Source organism: Anabrus simplex, chromosome 1 (assembly GCF_040414725.1).
Source record: "Anabrus simplex isolate iqAnaSimp1 chromosome 1, ASM4041472v1, whole genome shotgun sequence".
NCBI classification, from domain to species: domain Eukaryota; kingdom Metazoa; phylum Arthropoda; class Insecta; order Orthoptera; family Tettigoniidae; genus Anabrus; species Anabrus simplex.
This window is the reverse complement of record NC_090265.1, coordinates 288,613,845-288,632,827: the sequence shown is the minus strand read 5'-3', so window position 1 is coordinate 288,632,827 and position 18,983 is coordinate 288,613,845. Positions and strand designations below refer to the sequence as shown.

At 39.1% G+C, this 18,983-nt stretch overlaps 1 protein-coding gene across 2 annotated transcripts in view; it reads right to left on the bottom strand.

Moving 5' to 3' along the window:
• Cdc2rk (cyclin-dependent kinase 10) overlaps positions 1 to 18,983 on the bottom strand; it is a 214,981-nt gene that overhangs the window by 168,371 nt on the left and 27,627 nt on the right. The window contains exon 2 of one of the 2 annotated variants that reach the window (XM_067142389.2): positions 5,720 to 5,918. In XM_067142389.2, coding sequence (XP_066998490.1) covers positions 5,720 to 5,869 — 150 coding nt within the window. In that variant the 5' untranslated portion in view covers positions 5,870 to 5,918. The remainder of the gene's footprint in view (positions 1 to 5,719; positions 5,919 to 18,983) is intronic. The other variant, XM_067142388.2, reaches the window with a different exon arrangement.

The window sequence follows — 18,983 nt, the reverse complement described above, 5'->3', positions numbered from 1 at the left end:
ACGCGAAGCCTTCATGGACTTGAAATCTGCCTTATATAACGGTCCTGTACTGGCCATGCCAGACTTTTCTAAATGCTTCATCCTTCAGACTGACGCCTCTTCCTCAGGCATATCCAGTGTTCTTCTTCAGGAATTTCAAGAAGGGCGTCGTCCTATTTCTTATGCTTCTCATGCCCTGAATCCTGCTGAGCAAAATAATTCCATTTATGAGTTGGAAGCCTTAGCTGTTGTCTTCTCTTTAGAACGCTTCAGAATGTACCTGGAATATCTTCCTTTCGATCTGGAAACTGATAATCAGGCGTTGAGTTGGGTACTGGCCAAGCCGCGAAGGACCAGTCGTCTAGCACGTTGGGCAGTGCGCATCTCAGCCTTGCAATTTGAAGCCTGCCACATTCGTGGCACGGAAAACATTGTGGCTGATGGCCTCAGTACGATGTTCTATCCAGGGAGCTGTGACCCTCAATCAGAGCCGGCAGACCCCTCTCCCGGACAAGTATCAGCCTTTGTCAATGTAGTTCTCACCGGCTCTCCCTTCCTTTTCCGGGATAAAACCAAACATCAAGAGGACGATGCTGAGTTAAAAGGTATTATCAACAGGATTAAATCCGGTGAGCATGTTAAGCCCTACATTCTTAAGAATGGTGTCCTGTGTTGTCCTGCTCGCGGTCGTAGAGACCCTAAGATTGTAGTCCCAACTAACCTGGTCCCGGCTCTCTTCAAATATTTTCATGAATCCCCAGTGGGCGAACATCTGGGCGTTCTCAAAACAAGAGAGAAGATTCATAACCACTTCATTTGTAAATCCATGGATAGTGAGATCCGTACCCTTGTCAAGTCCTGTAAGACTTGTAACATCAGTAAACCTGCCCCAAGCAGTTAGTGGGACGTAAAACAAATAACACTATTAAAAAAAAAAAAATTATTATTATTAAACCTGCCCCAAATACTCGTCTAGGTCTCTTGTCTTCCGAGCAAGCTTCTCGCCCAATGGAGAGACTGTTCATAGACTACAGCGGGCCGTTCCTGATATCTCGGAATGGTCATCGTTTCATACTTGTGTGTGTTAACACCTTTTCGCGTTTTACGTGGCTGTTCCCCACTCGTATGGCTAACGCCAACACCACCATCTCGTGCTTGAAACAGATATTCGCTTCATTTGGACCCTGTCAATTTTTCGTAAGTGATAACGCAAGAGCCTTTACTTCTGTCTAGTTCTGGAATTTCTGTTTTGATCTATCCATTGCTCATGTAACCACTACCTCGCATTACCCGAAGCCAAATCATGCTGAGAGAGTGAATCGTAACCTGTGATCTGCCCTCATCACTTATCACTCCTCAGACCACGCCAAGTGGGATTCTTCACTAAACTGGTTGTCGTTTGCATTTAACACTGCTGTCCATGAAAGCCACAAGCAAACCCCTGCTTTGTTAATGTTGGATTGGCAAGCGATCCCGAAAGGAAAAGGATCAGCCGAGTCCACCTCTCCCAGGTCAAGGTACCTTAAGTCACGTAGGGAGGGGTAAATACCATTGTTGGTGACCATGTAGATTTAGTTGTAAGCTATTTGTAAGAGTTTAGTTATAATATAATGATAAGTTTATTGTATTTATAAGGTTTTAGTTATAAGGTAATAATAAGTTTTGTTATAAGTTAATTGTAAGTAATTGTGTAGGTAAATACTTTAGGTATCCTCTAGTGTAAGGATTTAGTATTATAAGTTAGGTAGGTTTTAGTTTAGGGTCACTGTTTGGAATTTATTCCCCTTACTTTCAGGTTTAGGGTAAACTCCTGTAGTTTCCTTTCACCCACACCGTAATCTTGTCAAATGAATTACAGATAGTAGTGCTTACCCCGGGGCTAGTGCCGTAATATCCCTGGTGTGCGAGGGAGAGTCCGTACTGCATACTCATTAAGCCACCCATTGGGTGACTCTACGCAAGATCTTTGAGCCCAGCAGCTTACTTTTACCCCAAGTATTCCCCTGTCTGCTGCGGTTTATTCATGTTACAGTGGCTGCAGTGACCAGCTTCTTCTGGCGGCAACCGGAAGTGCCAGGTTGGAAGGCGCACTCTGTGCCTTGGGCGTTTCCATCCGGCACCACGATCCTGTGACGAACATCCTAATGGTGGCAGTCTGACTGGACGGTGTCTCACCCATCTGCTTATCTGGTGCAAGATACACTGGACTGCAAATTACATAGCTACCTGGGTTGGACTGAAATTGAATGGAGGCTGGCGGCAAACGGCCGTGTCGGCAGCCGCATCATCAGCAAGAACCTGTGGCCTAGTTGTGCTGTGACTGGTGTGGAAAAGTGGTGCAAGATATGTAGTCCATAATCTTTCCTTTGAACGCTGTTTGGCAACAATGTGAGAAGTTTCTGGTTTATTAACAATTGGCAGAAGGAATGAGTGTAGATCCTTTGGTAGACAAAGTAGAAATTGTCAAAGCAATTGTAAAAGGTTCAGAAGGCATTTTGGAGTGTAGTGACAGTTTGTTTTCTTTCTGTTAGAAAGTCAACTTCAAGAAATAATGATTGTTAGGGTCATGTATCTTTACTATCTATACTGTGTGAGAAGATTTTATAAAGTCATCGCTTTCTCCCCAGTAAAACTATGTTAATGGTCGAGCGTGGCTCGACTTTCGGGAGGAGGAAGATGTCACAGGTGTAGAATGTTTTGGAAAGTGAAAAGTGTTTACTGAAGACTTTATCTGTAAACCTTCCGTAATACTTTCTGTATGATCTGAAGTGTGGTGAGATGTTTTGTTTGTAACAACCTAACCTGTACAGTGTAATATTTGATAACATATTGTATATGTAAATAGTAGAATTCAGTTCTATATTTACTGAAAGTGTCCAGAAAATTTGTGACACAAATTTTTGAACAGGGTGTGTCGCCTTTTGTTGGTTATGTATTCTAGAAAGTATGTTCTGACTATTCTGGAAATGGAAGTTTCGGGATCATGTGTATTTGAGAAAGTATGTTTAAGTTCGCGACTGAAGTAGGAGTTGTGATTGGTGAATCTGGGTGACGATAGGCGGGCTCATGCGTTCTGATTGGCTACTTCAAGACCAGGGTTTCCCGTATTAAGAGAGCGAGGCAGCAGTTCGTGGTCTGTCTGTGGTCTGTCAGCAGTCTATCTGGTTGTCCGAAGTTTTGACGTCTCGCTACCAGGATGGGCCACCTTTAGGGTAAGCACTCTTGATTTCCGTTCCAGCTTAAATTTCCTGGAATGTTTGCTTGCCTTTCCATATAGGAGTCTACCCTAACCTCACCTAGATTCGCCACTTAATTATTTATGATGCCTTAGCTTTTCAGCTGGGTTTGCCTGTTTATTTTCGAGGCATTCCCCGTTTCTTGTTTCGCTAAATATGTAAACTGTAGTTTAATATATTTTCCTTGTCACTTCCATGTCACTTGATGTACACCACAGTTTTTGAAAAGTACGTTTAACTTCACTGTAAATTATAATAGCGTATTACGTTTCTTCTTACTTACTAAATTGCATTGTACAACTGGATTTGTAACTAGATGTATAGTTCGTTTGAATCTTTGAACTTGTAGGAAGCTATTGTCAAAGAACGTGTATTAATAATTGGTGTGTGTCAGCCGAACATGTAGGTTGTATTTTATTATCGTTATGTGTCGGTACCTTCCGCATGGAGGAATTTGTTCGGAATTTATTTGTAAAATCCATTTGTAAATAATATTTTGAAAACTAAGGATCACGGTTGATTATTTCTGAATCTGCGACCTAAGCCATATCCATGCCTTTGGTAGGTTCCCAGCCTCTTCCCTCCTTCCTAGTTTATTGTCATCTAGTTGGCCCTACTGATATTTACTAAAGTTGTTATCGGCGGAGATCCGCGTAGTTTCAGCTGATGTTTCACTGAGTGTGTAGTGGTTTTTGGTATTATGTAGTTGCTCTTACCTTCCTCCCTTTGTTGTGTTTAGTGTAACCACTGTAGTAGCGGTTACACCTTCCTAAAGAACATGAAATTTATAACATGTTATGAGGGTCAGGGTGTCGAAGTGCCAAAGTAATTTTGTGAATTGAGGCTACACTATAGATTCAATTATGGATTGTGGAGAGATCCAGCTCAAAGGGCACCCCCTCACTTGCTGAGAGATGGATGACTTCTCTACTCAGGAAGATCTCAAACACACTATGGACAGTAGGATAAAAGCTGCCAAGTTATGGGAAGGACATGAAAAGAAAGAAAGTAAGTAAGTAGGTAGGTAAGTAAGTAAGTAAGTAAGTAAGTAAGTAAGTTAGTGAGACAAACTTGGATGCTCTGAGGCACATTCCCAGTCTTCCTGTCGGGATCTACAGGAATCAATGGAAATGTTGCACTCTTCTGCCATTTCTCAGATAGTCAAAGGTCCACTGATGATCAAAAATCTATTAAATATCATTGTGAGAGTGCCATCAGTTAATGATGAAGGGTGTTCTGTATAAGGACCATTACACTAACCAAAACGACTTGGCGGTAAAATATAACAAATTATATTTAATGAAAATCGATGCCTTGAGTCTGAAAATGATGCCTTTTTTTTTTTTTCGTATCACATCTAGTTTTGACGCAGTTCTGTTTTGTAGTACCTGTATTTGTAAGATGTAATGATGAGAAATGTCCTCAAGCAACTCAGTTTGGAATAATAGTATATTGTGCATCAAGGGAGGGAAACACGTGATTATTCTCATGTGCAAAGATGACAGATCGAGGCATAAGAAGTCTAGAAAATTAAAGCAGACGTTAAGAAAGAAGAGAGAAGAAATATTTTTAAAAAATTACTAACTTCATAAATGTAGTTTATTAATTTAATTTACAAAGTGGCTATTTATTATTTGTTATTTTATAATTCAGGATAGAGACTAATTTTATAGATTTTATAGAAGATGAAGAAAGAGTTACTATTTTCAGATATTAATAAGGACATAAATTAACATAGAGAGATTAATTTAATTAGATTTTATCATTTATGATTGGTAAAATTCTGGTAAAATATGTGACAAATGACAATATAAATGAGCAAAAGAAAAACTTAGAGTAATATTGTAACTAATTTAAAATTCATATATTTTAATATATAATTGAAATATGATACCAATGAACCATAGTCCTAAGATAATTAGTATTTGGCACCGCTAAAGAAGAGAGCAGAGGCTCTCGAAACATGTACATGTACGGTAATTAAATAGGATAAAGTGTACAAAGTATTGACAAGGCGGAAAATTATTTTATAGAAATTTGTATATAAGTCAATAGGACCAAAATGGTGAAAATAGTCAATTTTGTTTAGAATTATCCAACATTTTCATATTGTGTTGCACCAAATAGCTATCATTCACTGACTTCTTATAATCGCATTGCGATTGAGATGTCTTTTACATGTTTGCCAACCAATTTTCACCATAGAAAACTTCTGCTAGTAAAAGTAACTAGATATTACCAAAATAACCCTAAAAACATTTGCGTAGAGACATCTATTGGAGGACGAGAGATACTAAACATGACGGTAACTGTACTGTTTATTACCAGGGCTTATAAATCTTCATTTAAGTTTCTGGAAACTCATTAAAGTTAACAGCGCAGTTAAAGTTACAAGCGCATTTAGGTAACTCACAGGTAACTGTGGTATACCAGAAACCGGCCATAACACTCATAACATAAGTAAAATAATTTGTTCAATACAACAATGTATATTATAAACATACCACATCCTGTTCTGGTATTTCCATTGGTTTTCCAGTAAGGAAAGATGTTAGAACACCACGGCGTGTAATAGGAGCAGATGGATCTGGGCCAGCTTCATTGGGTCCACGATCTTCTGGATCAACATCCAATGATCTCTTGTTTGCTAACATAGCAAGTCATTTACATACCATTATTAAGACAAAAATTGATGAGACCAAACTGCAATGAAAACATCAAAAACAAAATCAAGGTATTATACCCAAAAATTTCTCTTTTAAAACATTGGATACAAAAAGACAAAATAATTTCTTGATAGATATTAAATAAGGTTTGAATAAAATAGCCTGTTAATAATGACAATAACTCATCAATACTTTCTACATTTTCCAAGAGAATCACAATGAACTCATTATTACAAACAAAAGATTCTTCAGGAAATAGCATTGGTCTTCTCTCTTAAGAAAAGCTGAAATTGAAAATATCAACTTAAATCATAACAAAATCTGCTTATTAAAAAAGAACATGTCAAACATTAAGAGAGTTCAAGGTTAATTTTAAACTGCTCTAATTTTTAATTTTTGAACATACAAAGAATTCTGACCAATAATAGTATAAACATTTTTGCAAACTCTACAAACTATAATAATATCAAAACAAAATTGAAATAGACAGAAAAAAAAAGTTTTAACTTTCACAAAGTCTTGGGAAGTGTTTACCATTATTCCATCTTAATACCTGCCAGTGGAAACAGTATTCTACACCAACAGACAGACTCCAGGACCCAATCATCAACAGCCTAGTGTCCCCAAGAGATTGAACATCGAATATTTACAAGGAAAGACAGAAGAAATAAAAGCTATTATCAAACAACCACCAGCGAGTCCAGAGGAAATGCTAACGAAAATAACACAATCCTTCATGAAGATGTAGAATCAACCAAGATCAATACGAGAAAAGCAACACCGTGGTTTAATAAGACATGCTACGAAGCCAGAAGATGTGTACTAACTGCCCTACAAGGAAATTTACATGTGAATACTGAAGACTCAAGGAAAGAATAAAAGATACAAAGAAATTCTGAAGGGTGAAAAGGAAAAGTATCGCAAGGCAAAAGAGACCATCATGGTAGAACAAGCCAGAAAAGAATCATACAGAGCACTCCAGCTGAAGAAACCGACATTCTCCAGACACATATCGATGGATAGTTGGACAATGCATTTCAAATCCATACTTTAAACAAGAACACATGCTCTGCCATATCGGAAGGATCAAAAGAGGCAGCAATTACAGGCCCCTTCACTGTTACAGAAGTAGTCAATGCAATCAAGGAAATGAAGAATGGGAAAGCCTGTGCAATTGACGGCATCTTCAACGAGCATCTGAAACAGAGCAGCTCATTCCTTACAGAGGCCTGGACGACATTACTCAACCAATGCCTTGTAAAAACATCACAGAAGACCCAAACTCCTATCGAGGCACAGCGCTAGAAAACATAGGACTCAAGCTTCTTACGTCCCTACTGACGAAGAGGCTAACAGCCATAATAGACCCTGTGATACCGGGAGAACAATTCGGCTTCCAGAAAGGACGGTCCACAGTGCATGCCATACAATGCCTAATGAAGACATCAAAGAAGCTCTTTGCCTCCAAAGAGGCAAACTGCATGTAGTGTTCACAGACTACACCAAGGCATTCGACTGGATCGATCGAGCTACACTGATTGACAAGCAAGGATCCATCATAGGTCAAGAGCACTACTTATATAAAATTACGTAAAAGAAATTACCTGCATATATACGATAACCTCTCCAGATCAGAAGCAATACAACAGACAGTAGGGATCCTTCAAGGAGACCTGCTAAGCCCATAAATGTTCAATATTGCAACGGTGAACGTAGTTCCAGTGACAGCAACAGCAGAGGTCTCTATATAGCCTACATCTATGCAGACGACATGGCGTTGGTGTCAAAATCACAACAAAAATTGCAAGAAGCTTTCAATAAGCTCGTAAGCTGGGCACACGCCAACATGACACTGAACCCAAAGAAGACAGTACACATGATATTCAGAAAAGGCAGAAGAATTCCATTGTCAACCGTGATCATGTACAAGAACGAAGCACTAACCAGAGTAAACACATTCAAATACCTGGGGTCAACATTACAAATGACTGGCACAAGCTTTGCATCTCACATCAATGACAGGACAACTGCGGCAATCGTGGCGATGAACGAATTAAACTCTTATGACAACTTTCCATAATGACAGCAATAGACTTACTTCATATCAAGATTACACCTGTCATTACATACGCAATACACATCATATGGGAGCACCTGAGCAAAAAAAGACTTAATGGCCATTAAAAAAAATCAAAATCACCTATCCCAAGAAAACCCTATGCATAGCAAAGACTGCACTGTCAAGATTAACATATGACCTCACGAGAGAACCTTTTTACATCGAGGAGATAAGAACAAAAATGTGCTTACCGTCTACACACCCATATTAGAGCATACTCCGAGAACTAAGAGTGAAGAAGGCTGACATCTGGGGAGACTTTTATCTAACAGACGCAATGACGACATCCAAGTGGAAAAAGCCAGGATACAAACTGAGACACACCATAACACGATTCGCAATCCATGGATTCCATTACATACTATGCCGTAGGAAATCTTTCCATGATCCAGACGAAAGCTCCATATGCACACTATGTGGAAACAAATGTGATCGTTTCCACGCGAAAGAGTGCAAAAGGAGGAGGATAACATTGACTGAACTCTGTACTAAATAACTTGTAACTTTATCCATACACATTGTGCAAAATACATATCTATTATTATTCCATCTTTATTGAGATGGAAACTTAGAATACTAAACTGAAAGGCCACAATGGTCAAATTTAACCTTAGAGACATGTAGCTGCCTGTCTTTCTGTTGATTAAGCACAAGAAGCTCAAAAATGATATGTAATCGAAATAGTTTTTCCAGTATTGGAAAAAAAAAAAAGTGTCAAATCAGGTCATATATAATACATATATATATAGAGAGAGAGAGAACAGGACAAGTACCACGTAATGGGATGAACAGAATGGAAGGTCGATCAGAGTTTTCGTGTTTTGTCCTTGTCTCCCCTTTCTGTTACTCTCTCTTCCCACAATGACCTGCCATTATGTTCATCCCATTATGAGTTACCAGTCTTGTTCCTCTCTCTCTCTCTATATATATATATATGTCACCTAAAGCTTTCTTTCAGTTTATTACATTCTGTAACTAATGGCAGTTTTGGTATCTAAACCAACTGATGACTCCGAAGACAAGCAAATTTTTTTTCTATTTGTTTCACATCACACTGACTCAGACAGGTTGTATGGCGACGTTGGAATAGGACATGGCAAGGAATGGGAGGGAAGCTGCCATGGCCTTAATTAACCCTTTGAGCACCAAGGGATGATTTTTCATTCCTCCGTGAACTCGCCGAAAGTGCCAGGAATAATATTTCATCCCTCATGCAAACTCGTTTAGAAATTGTTGTAGTTCTTCCTTTTCCATTAGATGGTAGCACATATCAGTATATTCTTATCAAGGAAGATGTGTAGTCTCCAAATTTACCACGAGAAGCCTCATACAATTATTTGTTTTGGTACGACGAATATTTAAAAGTGTGAAGGCCGTGTCCATACATCTTGTGTACGTGTCAACAGTGATGGCGGACTTAAGGGATGACATATTTACAAAAGATGATTTAACTGATTACATACCTAGATTAGGCAATGACTATGATTATGTTGCATCAGAAAGTGAACTGGACTTCATAATATTGTTGAAAACACTTCTAGTGAGGTTATAGTCAGTGAGAGTGATTCTGAAAACAATTTTCTAAGTGTAACACCGCCCAATTGCCGAGGTTAAATATAATTAGGAAAGTAACGAAAATTTCCACGGTAATATTGGTATTAACAATATAACACATTGCCATTATTTAGTGAAGCTACCGGTGATAATGATTTACCACACCATCCATCTCACCCTTTCCTTGAATTACCTGGACCGAAGCATTTATATGAAATATAATAAATACATAATTTTATCCAAAACAACAGCCAAGAGGCTGTACTACAAGAAATGCTATCAGTTAGTGTGTCATGCTGATTTTTAGAACTACATATTTGCCCTAAAATGTGGATTTTCATTAATTGAATTTTAAATTTTTAAATTTGTGATTTATTTTAATTTTAATCATAAATGTTTTTAGGTATAAAGTGCCATTAATTCAAGGGGACATTCCTTTTCCATAATAGAAAGAAGTTTTACTGAGAATGGATATAAATTGAGAGAGTGCCTAATTTTTTTTCCAGAGTGTTGCAAATCGGAAAAAAAGTGGGTGGCATTCTTGGCTAGTACCTAAAAATTATGTGCGGCACTGAGAGGGTTAAGGTACATCCTAGTGTGAAAATGGGAAAACACATAAAACTATCAGCAGACAGTCGGGTTCGAACCAGCAATAGAATACTGAATAAAGTATGTAGCAATTCTGACTAAACTTAATCCACCAGGAACTGCAGCAGCACATATTCATTATAGACCGTTATGCCTTTCAGCATGCAGTCTGCACGACTCTGCAAATGAACTAAACACGAGCACAATCCTCTATTTGTAAGAAGCTTTGTAGCCTTGTTTAGTTCCATACTGTTTATCTATAAATCATTAGAAACTGAGCCTAACAAATGTCATCTCGGTCTCCCTCTACTTCTCTTGCTAGTTGACTTTTGAAGCAAGCAGACATGTTTGTGCAGCGATGGGTATTTCCTTATCAGCTTGACGAGCAGCAATCGGGACATGGGGAATCAGGCAGGAGTCTGTGGAGTGCGTCCTGGAATGCAGACCTGCAGCAGGCAATTACCCGGGGTGTGTTGTATCATTGGCACTCATTACCGCACTACTCCTCCTCTGCGAACCATGTGACCTTGCTGCGGTGAGGAGGCTTGCGTGTCCCAATGATGCAGATAGCCGAGCCGCAGGTGCAACCATATCGGATGGGTATCTGTTGAGAGACCAGACTAATGAATGGTTCATCGAAAGGGGGGTAGCAGCCTTTCGGTAGTTGCAAGGATGGCAGTCTAGATGATTGACTGATACGGCCTTGTAATAATACTCAACATGGCTTAGCTGTGTTGATACTGCTACACGGCTGAAAGCAACGGGAAACTACAGCCGTAACTACCTCCCGAGGACATGCAGCTCTCTCTGTATGAATGATGTACTGATGATGGCTTCCTCCCGGGTAAAATATTCCGGAGGTAAACTAGTCCCCCATTCAGATCTCCGGGTGGGGACTACACGAGAGGAGGCGATCATCAGGAAGATGGATACTGACATTCTGCGAGTGGGAGCGTGGAATGTTAGAAGTTTGAATCGTTGTGGTAGGTTAGAGAATCTGAAAAGGGAGATGGATAGGCTAAAGTTAGATGTAGTTGGTATAAGTGAAGTACGTTGGCAGGAAGAACAAGATTTTTGGTCAGGCGACTACCAAATTATCAACACAAAATCAAACAGGGGTACTGCAGGAGTTGGTTCAATAATGAATAAGAAAATAGGGCAGCGGGTAAGCTACTACGGCCAGCATAGTGAAAGAATTACTGTCGTCAAGATAGACACCAAACCAATGCCCACCACAATAGTGCAGGTCTATATGCCTACTAGGAAGATAGGATGCCTACTAGCTCAGCGGATGATGAAGAAATCGAAAGAATATATGAGGAGATAGAAGATTTAATACAATATGTAAAAGGTGACAAGAATCTAATTGTGATGGGAGACTGGAATGCAATGGTAGGCCAAGGAAGAGAAGGTAGTACAGTAGGAGAATTTGGATTGGGACAAAGGAACGAAAGAGGAAGTCAGCTGGTTGAATTCTGCACTGATCATAATTTAGTCCTTGCCAATACTTGGTTCAAACACCACAAACGACGGCTGTATACGTAGGCGAGACCTGGAGACACTGGAAGGTATCAAATAGACTTCATTATGATTAGGCAGAGATTCAGAAACCAGGTGTTGGATTGCAAAACTTTCCCAGGAGCAGACGTGGACTCTGACCACAACTTGTTAGTCATGAAATGCCATCTGAAGTTGAAGAAATTGAAGAAAGGAAAGAATGCAAAAAGATGGGATATAGACAAGTTGAAAGAAAAGAGTGTGAGGGATTGTTTCAAGGAACATGTTTCAAATAAAACGCTGAAGGAAACACTATAGAGGAAGAGTGGAGAGACAGGAAAAATGAAGTCAGTAGGGCTGCTGAAGAAATGTTAGGAAGGAAGATAAGATCAACTAAGAATCAGTGGATAACTCAGGAGATACTAGACCTGATTGATGAACGACAAAAATACAAGAATGCTAGAAATGAAGAGAGCAGAAAAGAATACAGGTGATTCAAAAATCAAGTGGATAGAAAGTGCAAGGTAGCTAAGGAAGAAAGGCTGAAGGAGAAGTGCAAGGATGCCGAAGGCTGTATGGTCCTGGGAAAGGTAGATGCTGCATACAGGAAAATCAAGGAAACCTTTGGAGAAAGGAAATCTAGGTGTATGAACATTAAGAGCTCAGAAGGAAAGCCACTCCTAGGGAAAGAAGACAAAGCAGAAAGATGGCAGGAGCATATCCAACAGTTGTATCAAGGTAAAGATGTAGATAATTTGGTTCTGGAACATGAAGAGGCTGTTGATGCTGATGAAATGGGAGACCCAATTTTGAGGTCAGAGTTTGACAGAACTGTGAGTGACCTAAATAGGAACACGGCACCTGGAATTGATGGCATTCCCTCTGAATTACTGACTGCCTTAGGAAAAACCAGCATGGCAAGGTTATTTCATTTAGTGTGCAAGATGTATGAGACAGGAGAAGTCCCATCTGATTTTAGGCAGAATGTTGTTATACCTATTCCCAAGAAAGCCGGTGCTGACAGGTGTGAAAACTACCGCACCATTAGTTTAGTATCTCATGCCTGCAAAATTTTAACACGTATTATTTACAGAAGAATGGAAAAACAAGTTGAAGCTGAGTTGGGAGAAGATCAATTTGCTTCAGAAGAAATGTAGGAACACGTGAAGCAATCCTGACTTTACGTCTGATCTTAGAGGATCGAATCAAGAAGGAGAAGCCCACGTACATGGCATTCATTGATCTAGAAAAGGCATTCGATAATGTTGATTGGACCAAGCTATTTATGATTCTGAAGATGATAGGGATCAGATACCGAGAACGAAGAATTATCTACAATCTGTATAAAAATCAGTCTGCAGTGATAAGAATCGAGGGCTTTGAAAAGGAAGCAGCAATCCAGAAAGGAGTGAGGCAAGGCTGCAGTTTGTCCCCTCTCCTTTTCAATGTTTACACAGAACAGGCAGTAAAGGAAATCAAAGAGAAATTTGGAAAGGGAATCACAGTCCAAGGAGAGGAAATCAAAACCTTGAGATTTGCCGATGATATTGTTATTTTATCTGAGACTGCAGAAGATTTCGAGAAGTTGCTGAATGGTATGGATGAAGTCTTGGGTAAGGAGTACCAGATGAAAATAAAGAAGTCCAAAACAAAATTAATGGAGTGCAGTCGAACGAAGGCAGGTGATGCAGGAAATATTAGATTAGGAAATGAAGTCTAAAGGAAGTAGATGAATATTGTTACTTGGGTAGTAAAATAACTAACGATGGCAGAAGTAAGGAGGACATAAAATGCAGACTAGCACAAGCAAGGAAGAGCTTTCTTAAGAAATGAAATTTGCTCACTTCAAACATTGATATCGGAATTAGAAATATATTTTTGAAGACTTTCGTGTGAAGCGTGGCATTGTATGGAAGTGAAACATGGACGATAACTAGCTCAGAAAGAAAGAGAATAGAAGCTTTTGAAATGTGGTGTTACAGAAGAATGTTGAAGGTGAGATGGATAGATTGAATCACGAATGAAGAGATACTGAATCGAATTGGTGAGAGGAGATCGATTTGGCTAAATTTGACGAGAAGAAGAGATATGATAGGACACACCTTAAGACACCCAGGACTTGTTCAGTTGGTTTTTGAAGGAAGTGTAGGTGGTAAGAATGGTAGGGGTAGACCAAGGTATGAATATGACAAGCAGATTAGAGCAGATGTAGGATGCAATAGTTACGTAGAAATGAAAAGGTTAGCACAGGATAGGGTGGCATGGAGGACTTCATCAAACCAGTCTATGGACTGATCACTCAAACAAAAACAACAACAACCGCACTACTTGTTATAGGAGGCTCGGAATTAAACCCGGGCCCTGGTCAACCAGTCTAAGAGGTAGTGAATGTGAAGTGTATGGGTGTAAGAGGAACTTAAGCTCTGGTGCTAAGTGTGATACATGTGGGATGTGGTTTCATTTCAAGTGCAGTAAGTGTGGTAAGTGTGGACAGTGATACGGAAAGGATAGCATGTAACAAGTGTTTCATGATTAGGAATGTGACTAGCGACAATAAATTGACGAACTACAACGGGAATTAAATGAAGCAAATCTCATGATTGCAGGGCTGCAAAAGAAGTTACAGGAGATGTATATATGAAAAATGTAGGCACTCATTCATCTGTGAAGAATATGAAACCTGTAAATTGCATGGTGTTAGGCGATTCTATTGTGCGGCATATAGGACAGGAAAATAAGTCAGTGAAAGTGATGTGCAAGCCGGGAATACGAGCAGAACAGGTGAACAAGAAAATGGAGGACGAATGCGACGGGGAAGGAAGAAGTATTAATTCTCCACGTAGCAAATGATGACGAATGCGACGGGGAAGGAGGAAGTATTAATTCTCCACGCAGCAAATGATTTTAAAAGGCAACGGAGTGAATATATAATGGGAGATATTTATGATCTAGTGTACTCGACTAAGAAAAAGTTTCCGAAGGCAAATGTGGTAATTAGTGGTATACTAAGGAGACCAGATGTATCATGGAAGAAGATTTGCCGATTGAACGAAGAGCTTTAGTGGGTGGCCGAAAGTTCTGGATCACCTTCTGTAGACAGCAACAGTTCGATCGATGACAGGGACTTCGGCAGAGATGGACTTCATCTGAACCAGCGAGGAGTGGCGAGACTAGGTGAACTCTTTTCGAGGGTCACCGAGTCCTTTTCCACCCAAATGGAGGACGGCGCGGAACGGGCGGCCAAATGACAATCCACAACAGGAGCAGATTCAATGCAGCTACAATGATAATGGGGGCACCAACAGGATATTGTGAGGTAGTGATACCGGATCGGGTAAGTTTCTTAGATTGTTGCAGGTAAACTGTGGAAGTATTGGTAATAAAATCGCAACATTCGAAAACTTACTTGGTGATAGTGACCCAGATATAATTGTGAGAACAGAAAGTTTGTTATCGGATAATATATATATATACACATATAATTCAGAAATATTCAGGTCAAGATTTCTAACATTTAGCCTAGACGGGATAGGGGGTCGAAAGGAGGGAGAATTTTCATTTGTGTTAGGTCAGAGCTAAGCAGTATGTTAAAATGTGTTCTCAATGACTGCAAAATAATCGAGTTGGAGGTAAATAATGCACCCAATAAATAAAATATAGTAATTACTGGAGCGTATTGCCTGCCGAAATCAGGTTTAAACATGATCACTCGTCTTTCAGAATTGACATGTGTAAATATAAGCTACAGGAAAAGAACTATAATTGCAGGAGATTTAAACTACCGTCAGTAAACTGGGCTGGGTCAACTATGCGGGGGGGGGGGGGGGGAGGAGCGCTATCGCAGGAAGCAGTTAACATATTAGTGTGGAATAATGGCTTTTCTGAAGTCGTTACAAAGAACACACGTAAACAAGCACTTTTAGATGTTTTTCTAGTCAGACCGAATGACATAGTTATATCTTGTGATGTAATTCAGGGGATTAGTGACCAAAGTGCAGTGGTACTTGATCTCTCTTGGGAAACCTGTAATACGTGGCATGTGGGAATTTCTAAGACTATTTGGTGCTGTGCGTGAGGAGACTTTGTAGGTTTTCAAAACTATTTGAGGTTGTGCTATACCAATTGGTTAAAGGAGGGCAAGGGGATAGATGACATTTGTGAGAACCTCAAAACCATTTTAAATACTGGACAAAATAAATTAGTTCCCAAAAGGGTAATTAGGGAAAATTCAGATCCGCCATACTACACAGCGACTATTAGGAAGCTGAAACATTAAGACTAGGAGAGCGTTCAACAGAAGAAATAATAACGATGCATGCCAAGCAGAGTATAGAAGTTTGGTGAAGCTTTTGCTAGCAGAAAAATAAGTGGCTGAAGAGAAATATCTTGACAATATCCTAAATGAAAATCGAAATTCCTGGAACCCTTTTTTAAAATATAAATGAAGATTGAAGGGAGAGAACAAGTCAGTTCTTTCTCTTTGTATTGGGGGATTTACTGGCGACAACAGATATAGATAAAGCAGAAGTATTAAATAAGCATTACGGAAAGGTTTTTAATCTGGCGCCACAGTTATTCAGGGATAATTTTTAGAAAACTAATAATAATTTCCAAATTAAAGCTTCATTATTGCGTAAAGATCTTTCTAAACTCAGAAGTAGTAAATCTTGTGGGCCAGATTCTATTTCCGGAGTCACTTAAACTCGGGAAGTGAAGCGATCCTACCATATTTAATAAGAATCTTTAATATATCACTGAACAATACAAAGGTTCCAGAAGATTGGAAATTGGCCATTGTACTTCTTATTCACAAAGGGGGTGACAAGAGCGACTTGCATAACCACAGACCAGTAAGTCTGACGTCAATCGTATGCAAACAAATGGAGCAATTAATAGTAGATTATTTGAGGTTAAAATAAAACTCTTCTGGAATGAGATTTAAGGGGCAGCATGGTTTTAGGGAAGGCTTCTTCTGCGAAAGTCAGCTCTGTTCCGTATTTCAAGATATATCGGATAAGCTCGACAGTGGGTCAAGGATTGACGCAATAGTAATTGATTTCACTTTACAAAGCAACAATTAAATTAATTAAAAATTTTTGCTTTGTAAAGTGAAAACCATCAATACGGAATGATTCTAATATGTTGTAATAGTAATTTTGCTAAGGCATTCGATCTTGTGCCTCATGACATCCTCCTTAACAAGTCAGCGCGTATAGGCATTGACATCAGAGTTGTGAAATGGATACGAGCATGGGAGAAACGCTGTCTTCTCCAATAAGTGTTACATCTGGTGTGGCTCAATGTAGTGATATTGGGCCAATTCTTTTCATACTTTTCATGAATGACATGCCTGATTCGATAAAATCGGAAGTGCACCTCTTTGCAGATGTTTGTGGCGTATACCGGGAGATAAAGACAGAGGAGAACGAAGTATTGCTTCAGCAGGATTTAGATAAGATTGAAAAATGGGTGCGTGAAAACCAAATGAAAATCCACAGCAGAAAAAGCAACAAATTGTGTTTCAGCAAAAAGAAAATGACAGGAAAGAGGAATTACGAAATTGGAGGGGAAAGTGTTGAAGTTGACAGTTGTAAGTACTTAGGGTGTTACAATTAGCAAGTGGAAAATGTAGTTAAGAAATCCTGAAGATCATTATATTTTATTATGCGATATCTCAAGAAAGCTAACTCTGGTGCCAAAAGTAAAGCTTATAAATGCCTGGTAAGACCGATTCTCGAATATGGATCTGCGTGCTGGGATCTGTACAGGGTGGGTTTGACAAATTCCCTCGAAAAAGTACAAAGAAGAGTGATGCGTTTCGTAACCGGGAATAGGAGGAATACCATTAATTGGGAAAGTCTAGAATCTAGAAGAACTAGAGCTCGCCTGTGTGGTCTTTATAAGAGCTATACGGGAAGGGCTGCCTGGAGTAGTATTAGGAATAGGTTGGAACAATCCTCATGATCATAAAAGCATAAAATTAGGGCCAGAAATCAGCATATGGACACTGGCAAGTTTTCCTTCATAAACCGGACCATAAGGGATTGGAATAAATTACCTGCAGTAGTCTTTGATAGATTCCCTTCTGGTATTAATTCATTTAAGAAGACCATTATTGCCAGTGTAAAGCGAAAAGCAAATGTTGTAAATTATGGACACGGAATTTGTGATTTTCTGCTTGGTTTAGATTGTGAAACTAGTAGTTTTCCTTGTGGTATTCCCTTTCCAGGGAATTGCTTGTTGTACTCATGTTGTAGTTTTTGTTGTTATTGGGTAATTACCAATATTTTTAACTTTATCATCACTTGTAGCCTAATGTTAAGCTAGTAGTAAGTTCAACCTATAGTATTGTAAGCTGTAGTGATAAGCACTGGGAAATAAGTTTTGCGTGAATTTGTACATGATGATGGATTTAGAATTTTAAACTTAAACTAGTAGAATTTCTTGTAATATTTTCTTTCCAGGGATTTGCTTGCTGTACTGTTGTTCTTGTAGGGTAATTATGTTTTTAACACTATTTTATTACCATTGTAACGTTAAGCTAGTAGTAAGCTCAACCTATAGTATTGTAAGCTGTAGTGTTAAGCACTGGAAATACTTAAGTTGTGTGTGAATTTGTATACGATGTTGCTGGATTTAGAATGTTAAACTCGTAGCATTTCTTGTAATATTTTCTTTCCATGGAATTGCTTGTTGTACTCTTGTTGTTTGTTGTTGTTGTTGGGTAACTATGTTAACTTTATTATTACACTACTGTAAGTGACCACTGCCACCGGGATATTTCCCATTTGCGATGTATTTGTTAATAATAATAATAATAATAATAATACCCTTGATGACCAAATCCATTACACTCCCGGGTAACCTGTCCTTCTCCATTCGCTCCGTATGACCCCACCACCAAAGCCAGTATATGCGTACCTCTCCAACCATCAAGTTCATTCCTAACCTAGCCTTTATCTCCTCATACCCTCCTGCCATTGTTCTCACCTGCTTGCACCAGCGATCATTCTTGCAACTTTCATGCCTGTTACTTCTAATGAATAACATATCCTGAGTCCACCCAGCATTCAATCCCATACAGCAAAATTGCTCTCAAAACAAACCAGTATAATGGTAGTTTGGTCCAGGAGCTACTTCTTTCTTACAGAATACTGTTGATCACAACTGCAAGCTCACTACATTAGCTTTATTGCCCCTTGATTCAACTTCACTATACTACCATTCTGGGAGAATACACATCGTAAATATTTGCTCCACTGTGTCTTCCCGACCTGACATTCAATTTTCTTAATTTTTTTTGCTACTTACATCACTTTAGCCTTGGTAATGTCAATTCTCATA